At 36.3% G+C, this 17,322-nt stretch overlaps 1 protein-coding gene across 1 annotated transcript in view; it reads left to right on the top strand.

Annotated features, from left to right (window-relative positions):
• MAP3K5 (mitogen-activated protein kinase kinase kinase 5) overlaps window positions 1–17,322 on the top strand; it is an 81,924-nt gene that overhangs the window by 60,458 nt on the left and 4,144 nt on the right. Inside the window, exons 16-26 of the mRNA XM_072408946.1 lie at window positions 3,230–3,357; window positions 7,684–7,820; window positions 8,466–8,571; window positions 8,901–9,058; window positions 9,392–9,569; window positions 10,979–10,999; window positions 11,945–12,122; window positions 13,706–13,874; window positions 14,360–14,545; window positions 15,939–16,044; window positions 16,989–17,232. Coding sequence (XP_072265047.1) covers window positions 3,230–3,357; window positions 7,684–7,820; window positions 8,466–8,571; window positions 8,901–9,058; window positions 9,392–9,569; window positions 10,979–10,999; window positions 11,945–12,122; window positions 13,706–13,874; window positions 14,360–14,545; window positions 15,939–16,044; window positions 16,989–17,232 — 1,611 coding nt within the window. The remainder of the gene's footprint in view (window positions 1–3,229; window positions 3,358–7,683; window positions 7,821–8,465; window positions 8,572–8,900; window positions 9,059–9,391; window positions 9,570–10,978; window positions 11,000–11,944; window positions 12,123–13,705; window positions 13,875–14,359; window positions 14,546–15,938; window positions 16,045–16,988; window positions 17,233–17,322) is intronic.

Here is a 17,322-nt window from a genome sequence, read left to right as displayed (position 1 = left end):
GTTTCAGGAATCGGTCAGACATTCATACAGTGAGATGGCTGACAGGCAGCATGAGACCTTATCAAGGACTGAGGGAGACAAGTCAGTGGGGGACAGATAGATTTGACTGTGATCAGCATACAGATGGTACTGTAAGCCAAAGAAGGATATGAGACTACCCAGAAAGAAGGTACAGAAAAAAGAGGACCGGTCCAAGGACAGACCGTTGGGGAACACCATCAGGGAGGAGAGTGGGCGAGGATGAGTTATCATTGAAAGAAACTTGAAGGGAGCGGTCAGACAGATAGGAAGCAAACCAAGAGAGAGCAGTGTCACTGATACCAATGGTGCTCTGATGAAGTCATTGGCCACTTTACTAAGGGCTTTTTCAGTGGAATGGGCAGCTCTAATACCAGACTGGAGAGGTCAAGGAGAGAGTTGGTGCTCAGGTAATGGGTGAGTTTTTTGTAGACAAGGTATTCAAGAAGTTCGGAGACATATGGGAGAAGGGAGATAGGACACGGAGGGTTAGAGGGTAGGGAGGGGTCCAGTGAGGGTTTCTTAAGGATAGGGAGAATTATGGCATGTTTAAAAGCTGAGGGGTATTTACCAGTAGAAAGGGAGAAGATGAATAGTTTGGTTAGGGCAGGGGCCAGGGTGGAGGAATGGGCACAGAGTAGATCAGAGGGAACTGGGTTAAGTGGACAGGTAGTAGACGGAGATGATGAGAGAAGAGTTAAGACATCATCCACAGTAATAGGGCTGAGAGAGGCCAGTGATGATTTACAGGTGGAAGGGGTGGGTATGGTTGGAGTGGCTCAGTGGGCAGAGACATCATGTCTGATTTTGTCTGTTTTATATCTAAGGTAGGTGGCAATGTCCTGGGCAGAGAAGGATGTTGTAGGGGGAGCAGGTGTGGGGTTTAGGCGGGAGGCAATTATAGAGAAGGGATTGTGTGGGTTGGAAGCTTGAGAAGAAATGACTGCGGAGAAATAATTTTGCTTGGTGACAGTGAGCCCTATGTTAAAGCTTTGTAGCCTGGCTTCGTATTCCATGAAGTCAGCCCTGAGGCCAGATTTTCTCCAGTTACGCTCAGTTGCACGAACAGTCATTTGTTGCTGTTTGGTGTGATTGTTGTGCCAGGGTCGGGGGTTGACAGGGCGGGGGTAGCGGAAGGTGGCAGGGGCAACATTATCCAAAGCCAGAGAAAGAGAGTGTTTTAACATGGTGGCAGCTTCATCTGGGGAGGTGATTTTGGAGTGGGAGGGGGTTTTGGACGCAAGGCAGTTTGAGAAAAGGTTGTGGTCAAGGTTATGGATATCTCTCTGCCATTGACCAAGCCTGGGATGTGGCAAGGGAGGGCAAGAGTTCATTAGGTTGAAGGTGATAAGGTTATGATCAGAAAGGGTAAATGGTGAGTCAAGGAGGGTGAGGTTGCAGAGTTTAGAAAATACCAGGTCTAAAGGCTATGTGTGTGGGACCATTGATGTTCTGTGTTCTGAGTCCAAATGAGGGGGTAATGGAGAGCATTTTGGCTGAGGAGGGAAGGTTGGGCTCATCCATTGCAACATTAAAGTCACCAAGGATGAGGGTGGGCAGGTCATGGGAAAGAATGTGTGGGAGCCAGGATGCAAAGTTATCCAAAAATTGTGATTCTGGGCCAGGGGGGCGGTAGACAACAGCATCAATGAGGGGTAAGGGGCTAAAGAGTCAGACAGCAGTGGCCTACATCAGCAGTGGCCTCTATACCACTTCTTTACAGGTTTCCTATACACTAAATGCACTGTTATAAGACTAGTGAAGTTTAGGCTGTTTACTGTCAGTAAATAAATGTGCATTTGTGTTGAATGTTTCACTTTCTTGTATACAGTTGCTTGACGCACACATCATCAAAAAATCATAGCTCTGTGCTGAAAAAAATGTTTTTTCCCCGAAAGAGTTTACTGATTCCATCCAAAAATAATGCAGGGTTCAACTTTACAGGCAGTAAACTATAACACAGTAGCCATCATTCATATTCTGTCTTGTTTTATTTATGTATCATAGCATTCCCTCAAGATTTATCTTGTTGCTCACAGCATGGGAGAGGAAAAAAGCAAGCACAAAGTACAAAGTATGCCATTATAGATGTGTGTCAACAGGAATAAGTTTTGAGTTTAAATAAATCTAATAGAATTGTACTATGAAGTATGTGTGATATTGTGTTATCTTTGTAGCATGAAGCCTGACAGTGTACTTGTACCACTGGTAAATCATTTCTATTGTGTCTGGTCTGTAATAATAATAATGCAAGCCACATAAAAAGAATATATTAAATTAGTACAAATTATGGGAATTAATATTGTCACTAAAAGTATCTTAAGAGGCAATAAAGATTACCAGTTCAGTTCTTAACAGGCAGCTTTGTGCTGCTGTACTGATCTCCTTTTAAAACAAATTACATTTTAAATAAAGGCCTTCAGACTACATTACTTCACTGTGGTGCAAGGTAATTAATAATTTAGCTTATAATGGCCAATTTTAGGAACTAGCACAATGTTTGTTTCATTAATGTTGTAAATTTTTGCAAGAGCGGGTGTTATATAAACAGCAATTTAGGTTCGGAGGTCACCGAGAATGTAGCCAGCTCTGAGGTGTGACTGGAGATGTAAGAGCCTGTGCTCCATATCAAGTCATCCATTACAATGAAGGAATGGCCCCAGTAAGGGCCTAAGGTTTCTGTTAACCGCGAGCCACTGTGAAATGTCCATATAACATCAAGGAACAAGAGTAACAATAAGAATTACAGTACAATCTATTGCTGGCTTCAGTATTTATTATTGGCTAAAAAGAAATAATATTTTTTCAAATTGTTCTTATATAGTCTTGCAATTGGTACTTACATGATAAAATGAATCTAGTAATTGCCATAGCTATGCAGACACAGATAGGGACATTAGACAGGCGAAGGCAGATTGTATTTTAGTGTCTATAGGAGACTAGTTGTTCATTATTTCCTTTTAGTGAGATGTTTGAAATGTTAGACTTTCCAGTAGAACAGAAACGGGTTTGTCTTTATGGACAATCAGGTACCAGTCTCAATGTTCCTCTTTTTGTAGCAATGTAAGCATTAATGTAGCAGTATTCTTGCAGTATGCTTGGACCTTCCTGAGGTTATGCATTTCCTTTTTTAGATTCTTTTGTGTATTTTACCTTGTAATGTATGTTGTGGTCCAGTTTCCTTTGTTATTAAATATTTACCTACTTACAGGTACTCTCAACCCCTTCATGAAGAGATTGCACTTCACAGGCACCTAAAACACAAAAATATTGTCCAATATTTGGGCTCCTTCAGTGAAAGTGGCTTTATAAAGATATTCATGGAACAGGTGCCAGGAGGTAAGTTCATATTTATTGGCGTTATAATGAACAGAGATACATACTGCATGTTATGCCAAAATGTTATATTTACGCAAAATCACAATATTCCTTCTGTCCAATGAGTAAAGGGAATGTAGTAAGAATGTAGTAATATTACTGGTACACTGCATGCTCTAGTCGCATTGTTCACTAGCAGTACCATCTGCTGGTTAATGCTGGTATTGAAATGTATTCTAAATTAAAGTATAAGGGGAACCCAAAAGTTACCTTTTCTTTTTTCTTGTATTAATATAATGTAACTTAAAAAAATGTCAAATGTCACTTGCCTTTTACTGACTAGTGTCTTCATTTCTTTACAAACACCTTTGATTCCCACCACTTCTTGTCACTCTAAACAAGCCAAACATAGAAGTAGATCCATGATGTTGTGTTCTGTTTATGTCCTTTGACTCTTTGGCCCTGATTTATTAAAGTTCTCCAAGGCTGGAGAGAATACACTTTCTTCAGTGAGGCTGAGTAATTGAGCAAACCTGGAATGGATTTCCTAACATCAAGCTATTTGTTAGCAAATGTTGAATCCTGGTCCAGATCCATTCCAGGTTTGCTGTATTACCCAGGTTCACTGATAAAAGTGTATTCTCTCCGGCCTTGGAGAACTTTAATAAATCAGGGCCTTTGAATCTTGGACAGTGCTGATGGATTGTGCCTGTATCTCCCATAGTCATTTCCTGTATCATTTCCCCCCTTCCATCAAGCCTTCTATGTCGCAGGGCATGTCACACATTTTCTCTTAGAACAGAAGTAACATGGAACATGGCCCTGCTAATTAGGAGAAATAAAAATGTAATTTCTTTACCTGAAATTCGCCATTTTCATCTATGTTTTGTATACAGTAGGAAGGGATTAAATTTTCTTTCAGTTCATGTACCAGATGGTATCATTTACTGGTCAGAATTCATTCTCACAGAGTCACAGGTAGTAATACTCTTTAGCAGGGGTGCTCACACTTTTTTGGCTTGCGAGCTACTTTTAAAATGACCAAGTCAAAATGATCTACCGACAATAAAAACTTGGACATAATAACTCCCGTGCGCTGGAGAATTTATTTTAAAAGGCAGGGCTCCGCGATCTACTTGCGTTGCCTTTTGCGATCTACCAGTAGATCGCAATCCACCTTTTGAACACCCCTGCTCTGCAAAGACTCTCTAACTCTTGCCTTTCAGTAAGACAAATGTTTTATCGCTGTATTCGTGTTGGGGAGACTTTCACTAACTTTTTAATACTTATAAAGGTTATTTTTGTGCATTATTTCTTGGCTCTCCTGTCTAATTCAGACAAAAAAGAGAGACTGAAAAACATTATAAGTGGTTATTTTCATTAGTGTAAAGAGAATTCTTAAAACTGCTGAGGACTGAAGTGTGTGGTAGCAATTACCATAATGAGAAAAAATCTTTTGGTTGAAGAACAGCACACATACAGTACCACAGTGTAAGAAGAGACACAAGCAGGTAGTCATGTAGTGGTTTGTGGTTACTGAATTGCAGCTGTTATTATTAGACAGACTCTTGTTTGTGTGTCTGGAGATATATATATATATGTAAGGAGGACTGAGAGAAAAGCTAACACACAGCTTTGCAGTAAATATAAGGTGTGAAATGGTCAGTTTTAACTTTTTAGACAGTGCTTCCCAGATCTGAGAAACATATTTTGCTTGTATGAAAAATAATATCATTACCTGTATAATGTTTTGTGACAAAAAGAAAAAAAATCTCAGTGGTGTTGGATAATAAGAAATAGTGAAAGTGGATTGTCTACATTCATTTGACCATTTTTGACCATTGTTTGAATCTTTGCAGCCATTATAAATGTAAAATTTTGGTCAAAATGCTTTTTAGGTAGTCCCCGTGTTAAGGACATCCGACTTATCGACGACTCCTAGATACGAACATTCTTCCCTGCTTGTTTGTGTGCAGGATGGAGGCTTGAGGAGGGAGGGGGGCGGTTCGCAAGACTTGCAGAAGAAATCTTTTGCTGTTCTGCAAGCCCTTGTAACTCTTTAATGACCAAGACAAATTCTGCATTTGTTTTTTTTTTGCTTATCAAAGCACAGCTTGCTCCAGAAGTTAATGAATGTCCAGGCTCCAAAAAGTTTTTTTTTTTTGCTTTGTTCTTTTGCTTTGTTTGTGAATAACTAAGTGAAGATTTTATACAGTAACTGACACCACACTGCCTAATAATATGTTAAGATAAACGTCTGTCCCAGTTGCATTTATTAAAATAATGTACCTGTTCTGAATTACATACAAATTCAAATTAAGAATAAACCTACAGTCCCTACAGTCTCGTATGTAACCCGGGGACTACCTGTACTGTAAAGATGATTTGTACCACAACAATGTTCTGTGTTTTACGTGTCTTCTAATACAAAATGTTTACAAAACTCATTTGCATTTTTAAACAGAAAAATGTTAAATTGTAGGCACTCTGTACCTACACAATCCTAAAACCTCTGGAGAGCTCACTGGAATTTTTTTTTACTGAAACCAAAAGTCTAAATAGAAATCCAAAAACCACTGACTATTTGTTGTTGGTTTCTTGCCAATAGCATCTTGAATACAGTAAGTCAGGCCTCATGCACGCAGGCTTCAAAACAAGTCACCTGCCATGTATTGCCCACTTCACTTTGAGCCCCTCATGCTTAAGAATGACTTCATTACCCAAATAAAATCAACACACAAACAAGTTTTCAGTGAAGCATAGTAAAAATTAGGTTACATTTTTATGCTAGTTAGTTTAGGTCTTAAACATTTTACTTTACCATCTAATGGTATATAACTGCAGCTGTAACTATAGAACAAAACATAAGCTTGAGCAAATATAGCTTTTAATTGTACAAGTATGTCTTGTTTTGATGTTAGTAGTATACATACAATACTTTATTAATCTGTAAAAAATATACTTTCAGGATATTGACAATTCAGGGCAAAGTAACATATACATGTCAAAAGATAAATTGCTATCCAATGTCATTTCTGGAGAAAGAGTTTATTGCAGATGTGAAGTTGTGAGTTAAAAGAACAACTAAAAGCTCCCAAATGACATTCAACTCGAATTCTTAGTCTTTGCATGATTTGATTTATATGTGAATTTTGTCCAAAAGAGATTCAGTGGCAAAAACTGGACTCTATTCTATATTATATTCCAGTATGGGCAATTCATAAGGAATCATTTACAGAGGTTTACTTTAAAATTAAGGGAAAAATAAGATGAGGTGTTTTTTTTTTTTGCCAATCAGATTTTTAGTAAAGAACTAAAAATGACAGTTGCAGCCTAATGAGTATCACTGTTAAATTTTCTTGATCTGTTTTAGAAAAGTTTCCCTTACAGAACAGAGAAAGAAATGATATAGGTGGTGAATTACATGTCCAAGAAATAAACATTTGGTAATGCATTCAGTCATTCTTAACTGAGTAATATATGATAACAAGACATATCTGCTTTACACAGATCCCACCAACTACTATGGCTCAGATACTCAAACATTGGAAAGGCAACAAGACCACTGATTCCAAAAGAAACCTAGTTCTGCCACAAATAAATATTTGAGGGGATGAACTTTGAGGACATGAGGGTAAACTTCTGTAGCTGGTTTAGGTTTAGTTTAAGGCCTAGCTCTCGCCAAAATATTTTTGAATGCATTGTAAAGAGTTAAGAAAATAGGATACAATTGCCTAGTAGTTAGCATACAACTCTTCACACTGGAGCCAGACTGTGGCTTTATGATTTTACAGTCCAGTACTTATCCTTTATCTAATTTATGATTGTGTCAGTATGATTGTGATTTGTACATCAGTGTTTTTTTTATTGTAAATATTTGTTATTATATTGGAATGTATGTATTAGTGGATAATCTCTTTTGTGGCTTTTTGAATGATTGTTGAAAGTAACATAAAGGTAATATATGTGTTATACCTGTTTAATTTAGGTTTAGTTTAGCAGAGCCCAATTGCTATGTGTATATATATATATATATATATTAAACAGACACTCAATAATAAGGCTTATTCACATATATCTCTAATAGTTTCCATATGATGTAAAAACATGACTACAGTGTAGCCATGAACACTAAGGCACATATTCAGGACCTACAAAAGACAACCCCATAAACACTTTGCACTGAAACTTTTGTTTTTGAAAGAGTCATTGCTCCCAGCAAAACACATGAACAATGTCTTATGTAATAAATGGCTGATGTTCAATGTTATAAGGCCTTGGCAGGTAGAAGGGACAAAATATTTTCTTTTGCAGAAACAAAACATGGCCCTGTTTTTATTATTGCAGGAAGCCTTTCTGCTCTTCTAAGATCAAAATGGGGACCTCTGAAACAAAATGAACAAACTATTGCCTTTTACACCAAACAGATTCTTGAAGGTTTAAAATATCTTCATGACAATCAGATCGTTCATCGAGATATAAAGGTCAGTGCTATTTATTTATTTTTCTACTAAAGAAGTCAGCACTGTCTGACAATTGTTATGTGTGTGTTACAGTAGTTCAGTTCAGGTGACTAGTAAAAACAAAAATAACAAAATTTTCAAAGCAATAATTAGCACTGTTGCTACCCAAACCTTTGCCCTGCATCCACAAACAATATTGGGGCAGGGGGGGGGGGGCAACAAAGCAACTGATTACCCACATAAGCAGGGATTTTGAATTGTTTTCTGATATATTGATAATAACATAGAACTGAGCTCTACATGTTTTATTCTAGTTGGATGTAACAATCAATGATTTTACCAGAATACCAGAGTACTAGACAACATTTTTAAATTTTAAATGTTTCTAAATGTTAGAAACAAGACAGAGGAACTTTGTGCCAAATGTTTCGTTTTGAGTGGAGGATGAGGGGAACACCTTTTATATATGTGCTGTTTATAATTTATAGCCCTGAACATGCTGTTTTGAAATTACCTTTGAAATTACCAGATTAATATGCCATTTTTAGTATAGCAACAATTTCTGTAAGCTTGTGAAATCTTCTAAGTACTTCACTAGGGTCACTTGCATAGACTTACTAGAAAACCTTCTGCCAATGCCTATAAACATGAATTTGTTTCTTTTAGGGGGATAATGTATTAATAAACACATATAGTGGTGTCCTAAAGATCTCTGATTTTGGTACATCCAAGAGGCTTGCTGGAATCAACCCAAATACAGAGACATTCACTGGTAAGTTTTTGTCACAGTATGTTCGGTTTACTAAAGAAGAAGAGCATGCTCACAACATGAAATTTAATTTCCTTACTGGGGAGGTAAAGCTAAGTGAGTGATGTTAGGTAAGCTAATGAATACCCAAAATCCAAAGAATTTAAAAAAACAGGATTTTTTGGCAAGTAATTGGATGATTAAATTTGGTATAGCCTAAACTTTAAATTAGAAATTTACAAATTCATTTTGTAAGATAATTGCATGAGATTTTTCCATTAGTTCAGTTCTGGCATTTTATAATATTGTAAATTATTTTGTTTATTGAATTCAAGAAATGTTGTTTGTTTCAGGTACGCTTCAATATATGGCTCCAGAAATAATAGATAAGGGTCCAAGAGGTTATGGAAAGCCTGCTGACATATGGTCCCTGGGATGCACTGTAATAGAAATGGCCACAGGAAAGCCTCCATTTTATGAATTAGGAGAGCCACAGGCTGCCATGTTCAAAGTAAGAGCAAATTTAGTTTGTGATTTTATATCGAAAACCTTATTATAATAATTTTAATTGTTTTTAAAGACTTCATTTACAGCTACAGACAAACACATACACTTTATACATATTCTTTCTCTCCTCTTGTCTTTTAGTTCTACTTTCTCATGATCTGTCTCCTGAAACATGAACATTGATAGAAATAGCGCATTTTTTTGTGTGTGTATTGGTGCAGGGGCAGCCTGTTTAGGAGTAGCTCGGCACCAGCGAGCAGAAACGCACACATGTTCCCACAGTGTATATGTGTAAATTACTAAAATAGCATTTTGTTTATTTATCCTATATTCATAGGTTGGCATGTTTAAAATCCATCCAGAAATTCCTGAATCCATGTCAGCAGAGGCCAAGGCATTCCTACTGCGCTGCTTTGAACCAGATCCTGTGAAACGTGCAACTGCCACTGAGCTACTCATGGATGAGTTCTTGAAGGTTTCCATGAAAAAACGAAAATCCAATTTAAAGCTGTCAGGTAAGAGCAAACCTTTCAGAAGGCAAGCACTTATCATAAAATACTCAGCGTTCCAGTAGGATTGACACCAAACTGAGGAGATTTATAAGCAGCAGTCACTCACAGGTTGTTAAATATATTTTACTGTATCCATTTTTTTTTAGTTACGGATAGAAAGGGAAGGAGCTAAAACCTTGGTTAGGCTCTCATTGCTGGAAATAGTCACTCTGGTGGAATTTTTCCTTACTACCTATCTTGGTGGCTTCAGTCCAACATGTGAGAGAAATTGTTGTCACGAACATAGATGGATACGGCACATTCAGTAATAGAATTCTAACTAAAATTCTAACCTCTGGATTTCCAATTTCCAGCTGTTTATATTATTTCAATTATGATAAAAGGAAGTAAATTGGAAACTTCCCAGTGGATAGAGAAAAAGGTTTTACATTTTCATATTGGTAGCTAATACTAAAAAAATGCTTCACTTGGATGGAATGTTATAACTATATCAATGGGGAAATCATACAGTCCTGTGTAGGATTCAGCAGGTTGTACCTAGCTTGTACAAATATATGTTAAACCTGCTATAAAATAGCCATACCCTTCATTGATACTTATTAGTGTGTGTCTGTCAGCAGCAGCATCCATCTTCTAACCTGAGTGTCAGGTGCCAGACAAATTTTAGGCACATGCTTTTTAACCCCTTTTGTTGTTAACTAATGACTCAACTTATGCTTGCTTCATGCTCACCCTCATCACATGTCTTAGCCTTAGCCATTGCGGAAAATTCTTATTATTACTGTCTAGGAATTGTTTTCAGGTAGACTTTGATTGGCTGGTTGGTCAAAGATAGCTGGTTATTATTAATTCTGTTTTAAAGCGTTCCTGGATAGTAAAAGCATTCACAAGACTCCCCAGCCACTGCTAGACCCGAGACTTTGACCGAGCCTGGAACAAGCATTGAATATACCAACTTCCATATTAGCAGTAAAAGCAGATGAGGGAGGTTGGCCACCAAAAATAAGGATTAAAGTTTTGACTTTATGTCCTCTTAAAGGATTTTTTAGATGGACAAGAGTGCTGCTCTGAAAAAAAGTATCACTTAATAATCGTTTTTTCTATCGTGTTTGAACTGTTATTAATATTACATATAATGCTGCTGAATTTGCTGTGCAATTTGTTTTATTTCGTGTTTCTGCAAAAAGCCAAAACCCAGATCCTTTAAATACGGTACTTAAGGAATCCAAATATTTTAATAGGGACTAGAATCCTGATTATGTGGAATTAACCTACTTATTTGCATATTTGTAAAGGTAGAATAATACATTCTTATGAATAATTTATCATATACAGAATGTTTCACTAACTATTTAAACATGATTTATTTCAAATATTTACTTTGCTTTTTTTTTTTGTTTTTTTTCTCACAGCCCTTTCTCCTGGATCAAGTGGTAAGGCTATTCTAAACCTGTCTGCCTGATGATATAAAAAATACCCGATCCTGGCAAAAATACTCTTAATTAATTACCTTTTGTATGTTGAGAACATGAATTTTCAAAACTGAAATTAGAAAGAATGTTGTCAGCTTACTCTTTTTTTCCAAACTACAGAACAACCCCTTTTAGTCCATAACATAGGGGGAGTTGTTCTGTAATTCAGTTAGCTAGGCAGAGCTAATTAAACTGCTGGAGATAAGACAGGGCAGCTCCATATTTCTGACAGGATTAGCAGGTACCTATTTGTATTTATAGAAGGGATATTATAAAATGTTTCAATGGTACAGTATATTTACCAAATCAGTAGTCCGGACCTGCACATGACCAAATGATGAACACAAATGAACACAGTTTTTTCAATGAACTTCTTTACTAAGCTCAGTGAACATTCACTTTGGAAAGAGAACAGTTTGCACTTGCTTAGAGAATTAGCCTATAAATGCAATATACAGTTTATGTAAACTTTTTAAATATTAGTACTTCATTGGGAGATGAGTTCATTCTGAGGGCAGCCTTTCAATCCATAAGTAATTTTAGTACTAATTCCTTTTTGTCATTGGTAAGGAAAGGGACAAAAGGTAGTATCCAGTTTAATAAAACACATTATTAAAAACAAAATGAGCATTGTGTGAAACGTATCTAAAGTGATGGTTTCCAGCATCCCACAGAGGAACAATGGGCCAGTTTCATCACATTTAATGCATTTAAATGAAATACCTGCTGAGCTACCATACAATGAAGATAAGGATCTGAATTCTTAAGAAGACATTACAAATTATGCTGGTGCTGGGATTTAAATATAACAGTGAAAATGAGAATGATGTTTATTTGCTTAGAGCATTGGTTGTTACTGCAATGCATATGGTATTTGGCTTACATGTATTTCTTATTTCTTTACAGAATATCTGAGAAGTATATCATTGCCAGTACCAGTAATGATAGAAGATACAAGCAGTAGCAGTGAATATGGATCAGTTTCTCCAGATACCGACCTAAGATCAGAGCCTTTCTCTTTTAAATCAAGAACAAAGTCTTGTGTTGATAAGGAAGGGAAGAGTCCAAGGAGTTTTTTTCTTGGGTGAATATTGAGTTTGTATTAGTGCCTGTGCATTTCCAGTTCTCAGTTCCATAATGTTTATTTTAATGTGCTCACCACTGCGCAGTAACATACTGTAAGTTTGACATGTATCTGTATTTAACTGAGATTAAACAGTGAGTAAATTAGGGGTCAAGATTTAAAGGTGACTATTTCTAGATAGGGCTGTGGATACAGTGTTCAATACTGCATTAAACAAGCCTTTAAAAACAAAAGAAGTTGTACAGCACCACTAACTTTAAAAAGCATGCTGTTCCAGGTGTCTGCTTCTTTCCTCCCTGCCTTTAATATTTTGTAATTGTGTAGTTTGTAATGCAAATACCTTCAATAATCACTGGTTCTGGCTTCTTTTTCCCACCTGAAGCTCTGTACTTTGGGAAAGGTCACCCATCAAAGTCATAGAGCAACAGAAATGTGCATTAGGGAGGTTTGGCCAGGCCATAGCCATAAAGTTAGTTGTTGTTTGCAATTCAGAGCAGTGAGGATTTTGTTTTTTGATTTTCCACAAGTACTCTAAAAGATGTAAGATATGTCATGTGCTTGTATCTCTACTTATTCACGTGTCTACATGGACAAAAGTCTATTTTGATGTATTAAAACTGAACTACAACCCAATGTTAGTTCTGGACAAAGTAGGGTAACCCATGTGTGGTGTTTACTGTTATCTGTGAATCTGGTGCAGAAATCTGTTCAGTGTGGAAGAAGGTATTATTATACTAAGAATCAGTGTTGTGAGGCCTTTGGCTTGTATCATCTGTTTGACATTGGTTTAGGACATTTCCATGATCATTCAATATTTATTGGCAGATGCATTTGACCTTTTGATGCACACAGGAGACCCTCAACATAGCCCATAGGTCTCATAGCAAAATAGGGAAAAGTTAGAACCTCTGTCAGGTCATTAATAGCCTACCCTGTCCTGGTGACAGTTGTTCCTTTCATTTCTTGGCAGGATATGAAAGGGTCCCAAAGTGGAGTAAACATTCCTAACATGCTTTAGGTCGTTAATTAAAAAAAGCAAACGAAAACAGTTGCATCGGATCATAACTTTTATTTGCTACAAATATTTAATGTTGTTTTTCTAATTGTACACAAATGTATTAATTGCAGTCTATAAGTCATCCTAAAATATAAAGACAATAATAAAAGTTTTATCTCTTCCGATTCAATAATGTGCTATTGTGAGCTCCCTATCTAAATGCAAATGATAAGCAGCAGTTGGAAATATGTTTCACAAACTTTATTACAGGATGAACACACTGAAGAAGAATCAACATATTTGTTACCATGCAGCTTAGATTTTGTAAATCAGTTCAAACAAATATTCAGAGTGAGGCTTTCAGATTTTTAAGATTGTTTAGGGCCAAATTATGCTAGCAAGGTCAGGCACCAACTCTCTAATTTACGACTCTGAATGTATTATTCATTAATGTACATTAATGTACATTACCAATCAGTAATGGTTAACCATGTATGTATATATATATGTATATATATATATATATATTTATTTATATATATATATATTATACATATGCCTAATTCTACATTCTCATCCATATTAGGATTCCAGATGAGCAATTTGAAGATCACAGTGCTCCCCCATCTCCAGAGGAAAGAGATTCTGGATTCTTCATGTTGAAGAAAGATAGTGAAAGGAGAGCCACTTTGCATCGTATCCTCACTGAGGACCAAGATACTGTAGTTAGAAACCTGATGGGAGCTTTAGATCAGGTAATAATATGGTGATCAGACTGTAAATCAGAAAAATGTTGGCTTAAGGAGACATTGAATTTAGTTTTTGGTGCATTTCTACAAATTCATGTCAGTTGATTGTATCTACTGGGAAATTTTGCTTTGGTTTTGTCAGAGTATATATGACTTCACAGTATTAGGAAAAATTCAGTAGCAGGTATGATTCCAGCTTATTGTTTGACTTAGTATATTACTCATAGATAAAAGATTTTTAATGAATCAATATCAAGGTCTGCCATACATCATTTGCTAAATATGGTAAATCATTATCAAATTATTTACCCAGAGTTGCTTGTTTAGGAAAGTTAACTTGCTATAAAATTACAATAAATTTGATATTTATTCATTTTTTATGTATCATGGATACATGTGCAGCTATGTTGTTAGTATTTCATACTTGTGCTTAAAAAGTTTTAAAATTTGTTAATAACTTATGTTACTAAAATATTTTATGAATTTATTAGGGTGCAGATACAACTAAATTAAAATGGGATCATATAACAACTCTGGTGATCAGCCTACGAGAGTTTGTAAGATCAACGGATCGTAAAATTATAGCTTCAACTCTGTCAAAGCTGAAACTTGAGCTGGACTTTGACAGTCATGCCATCAACCAGATCCAAGTGGCCCTGTTTGGCTTTCAAGATGCAGTAAGTAAAAGAAATCTCTTTGAAAGTAGACATAACAAAAAAAACTTCACAAAAGCTGTTTTTTATCTCTTAAAGCAGTGATTATATTTGCATTATTTTTCCTAGCTTTGTATTTTATCCAGCAGTAATATTTTACAAGAAACCATAATTAAGTCAATAATTGCCAGCAGGCCATAACATATACAGACTTGAGAAGAATATGGCTAGTACATACATAGCTCATGTGTCTGTGACTAGTAAGAAACGACTACTTAGACAACCATTTTCATTTTCAAAATTGCAAGCAGGTAGATTCTTTCACGTTTCTCCCTACCTGGTGCCAACATCTTCACCTAGTCCTCCTCTGGTTTGCAATGTTCAAACATCTTGATTGACCAGGGTGGAATGATGTAACTCCCGTGCATGCACATGAGATTTTATTCACTCTCAGTAACCATGCTGGGATCGTATACTGAGCTGCACATATCAAAAATAAAAATAATAACAGAAATAGGAGTATTGATAAACTGATAAAATGGATATATAAAAAACAGAAAGGTCGGAAAGCTTAAAGTCTTAAGCTATGCACACACATCAGATGATTCTCGGACGATACAAGCCTGTCTGTATAAATGTTTATATAGTAAACAGATTGCATCCAGAACTGATTTATAAGGAAAGAACCTCAGTAGATTGGTGTGACTTGGTAGAGAAGTATTATACTTTAGCATTCCTTTTTTTATAGTTTTGAACAAGATAGACATGATCATTTCATTCAGACAGTGTAACATATTATAATAACATCTTCATTAGTGCTATATGGAAATGTATTAAAGCAAGATAGTGTACTTGTGTCCCAAGCTTATTGTGAAAGCTTCTATTCTTTGACTTCTGTCCTGCATTTTGTTTTTGGGGTGGGTGGGGGGCTTGTTGCTTAAAGTTACTGACTCAAAACTACTAGCACCAGTCTTACACCCCTGGAATCTATTAAATGGAAAGGAGGTATGGTTTCTTGAAAAATGTTTCATGAGACTTTGATTTTTGTGTGTATATGATATTCATATAATGACTTTGACTGAGATAACAGCTCTGCAATATTCAGTGTGTCTTTTATATTCTGATATTTTGGAAAACACAGCACAGAGGGATACATTTATGAGTAATAATACAAACAGTGATACAAATTTACCATTAGCAAATAGCTAATGGTTTTCCAAAGAGCACATTAAAAATTGCTAAAATATAATTTATTCAAATATTCAGTATTTATAATTCTGCAGAAGATCAGTGTCAGATATACTTTGGTTACAGAATAATATTCCTCATGTTTTCACAGTAGAACACTTTGTTTAAATATTGCCATTCTTTCCTGAATGTGAAGCATTAGCTTAGAGATTGTTTTCTGTTTAACCAGGTGAATAAAGTACTCAGAAACCACAATATCAAGCCCCATTGGATGTTTGCTCTAGACAGCATAATTCGTAAGGCTGTGCAAACAGCCATCACCACATTAGTTCCAGGTAAGTCAAACAACAATTGTCTGTTTACTCCCATATGTGATTAGAGTTCATTATTATAGTAAATTGGATAGTCATTTTTTTTTCATTCACCTGTTTTATGTGCTGCTGAATTCAATTTGCATATTCTCTAGCATGAGCTCATGGCTAGAACCATTGCTAGCAGCTCACTTAATTATTATTATTCAGTTTAGCCTACTGTTTAAGAATACTAATAAACCTAGAGTCTGAAGCTGTGGTATTAGATTATACAATAAAAACAAAATATAAAAGATAAATTAAGGCAAAAAGATAAATACACAGTTTAAAAAAATGTAAACCCTTTTAGCAGCCTAACTGTGATCAGAAACCCCTGTCAGACAGTATAGCCACATTCCTACAGAACAGCTAAGCCATACACTCCTAAAGCTACATACACACTCTAGATGATTGGCAAGCTGTTGTGATTATCTTGGGCAAAAATCTAGCATGTGAACAGCAGTTATCTGATGGTGTTCATCAATCTGTCCCACTAAACTCTTCTTATGAAGGAGAACACAGTGCCACTTGCTCACAACCCCCCCCGAAAAATCGTTTCCTGCTACAGCAAACTATATGACTTCCAAACAGGATGACATTGGCGATCATTTAAGAACAGCACATTAATAGGGTGATTCCTGTGATAATTACTCCAGTAAGCATTTTCACAGTGCCGGCTCTGTACAAAGCAGTAGAATACGGATCAACCCACAGTCTTGACCTTCTGTCCACCATTTGGAGTATAGTTGTATAGTAAAATACAAATTTGCAAACTTAATGACTACCTAACTGGCATAGATAGTATTTTCTATGTATCATTTATATAACTTATTCAAGTGTGGTGTATACTTGTATATTTCCTGATTTTAATCTGTGTCAATATTTACACAACCTTTTGACCTAATGTCTTATGTTGTGTAAATCCACAGAACTGCGGCCGCATTTTAGCATCACCTCTGAAAGTGACCCAGCAGACCAGGATGACATAGAAGTGGAGGAGGATCACAACCAACACACCACACAGGAGCCTAGCAAAGTACCTACTGTAGTTAACGAGGACAATGTACATACATCAGGAGTGAGCACTCTCAGTTCTACCGTGTCTCATGACTCTCAAAATGCTCACAGGTCACTTAGCATGCAGCTGGGAAGACTAAAAATTGAGTCAAACAGGTAAGTGTAGGAGGATGAATATGTAGTAGTTTGGATGAATGTAAATCTCATGTACAAAATCAGCCCCCCCAAATCCTATGTCTGTGACAG

The sequence above is a fragment of the Pyxicephalus adspersus genome, chromosome 4 (genome assembly GCF_032062135.1).
Source record: "Pyxicephalus adspersus chromosome 4, UCB_Pads_2.0, whole genome shotgun sequence".
NCBI lineage: Eukaryota > Metazoa > Chordata > Amphibia > Anura > Pyxicephalidae > Pyxicephalus > Pyxicephalus adspersus.
This window is presented reverse-complemented; position numbering and strand designations above follow the sequence as displayed.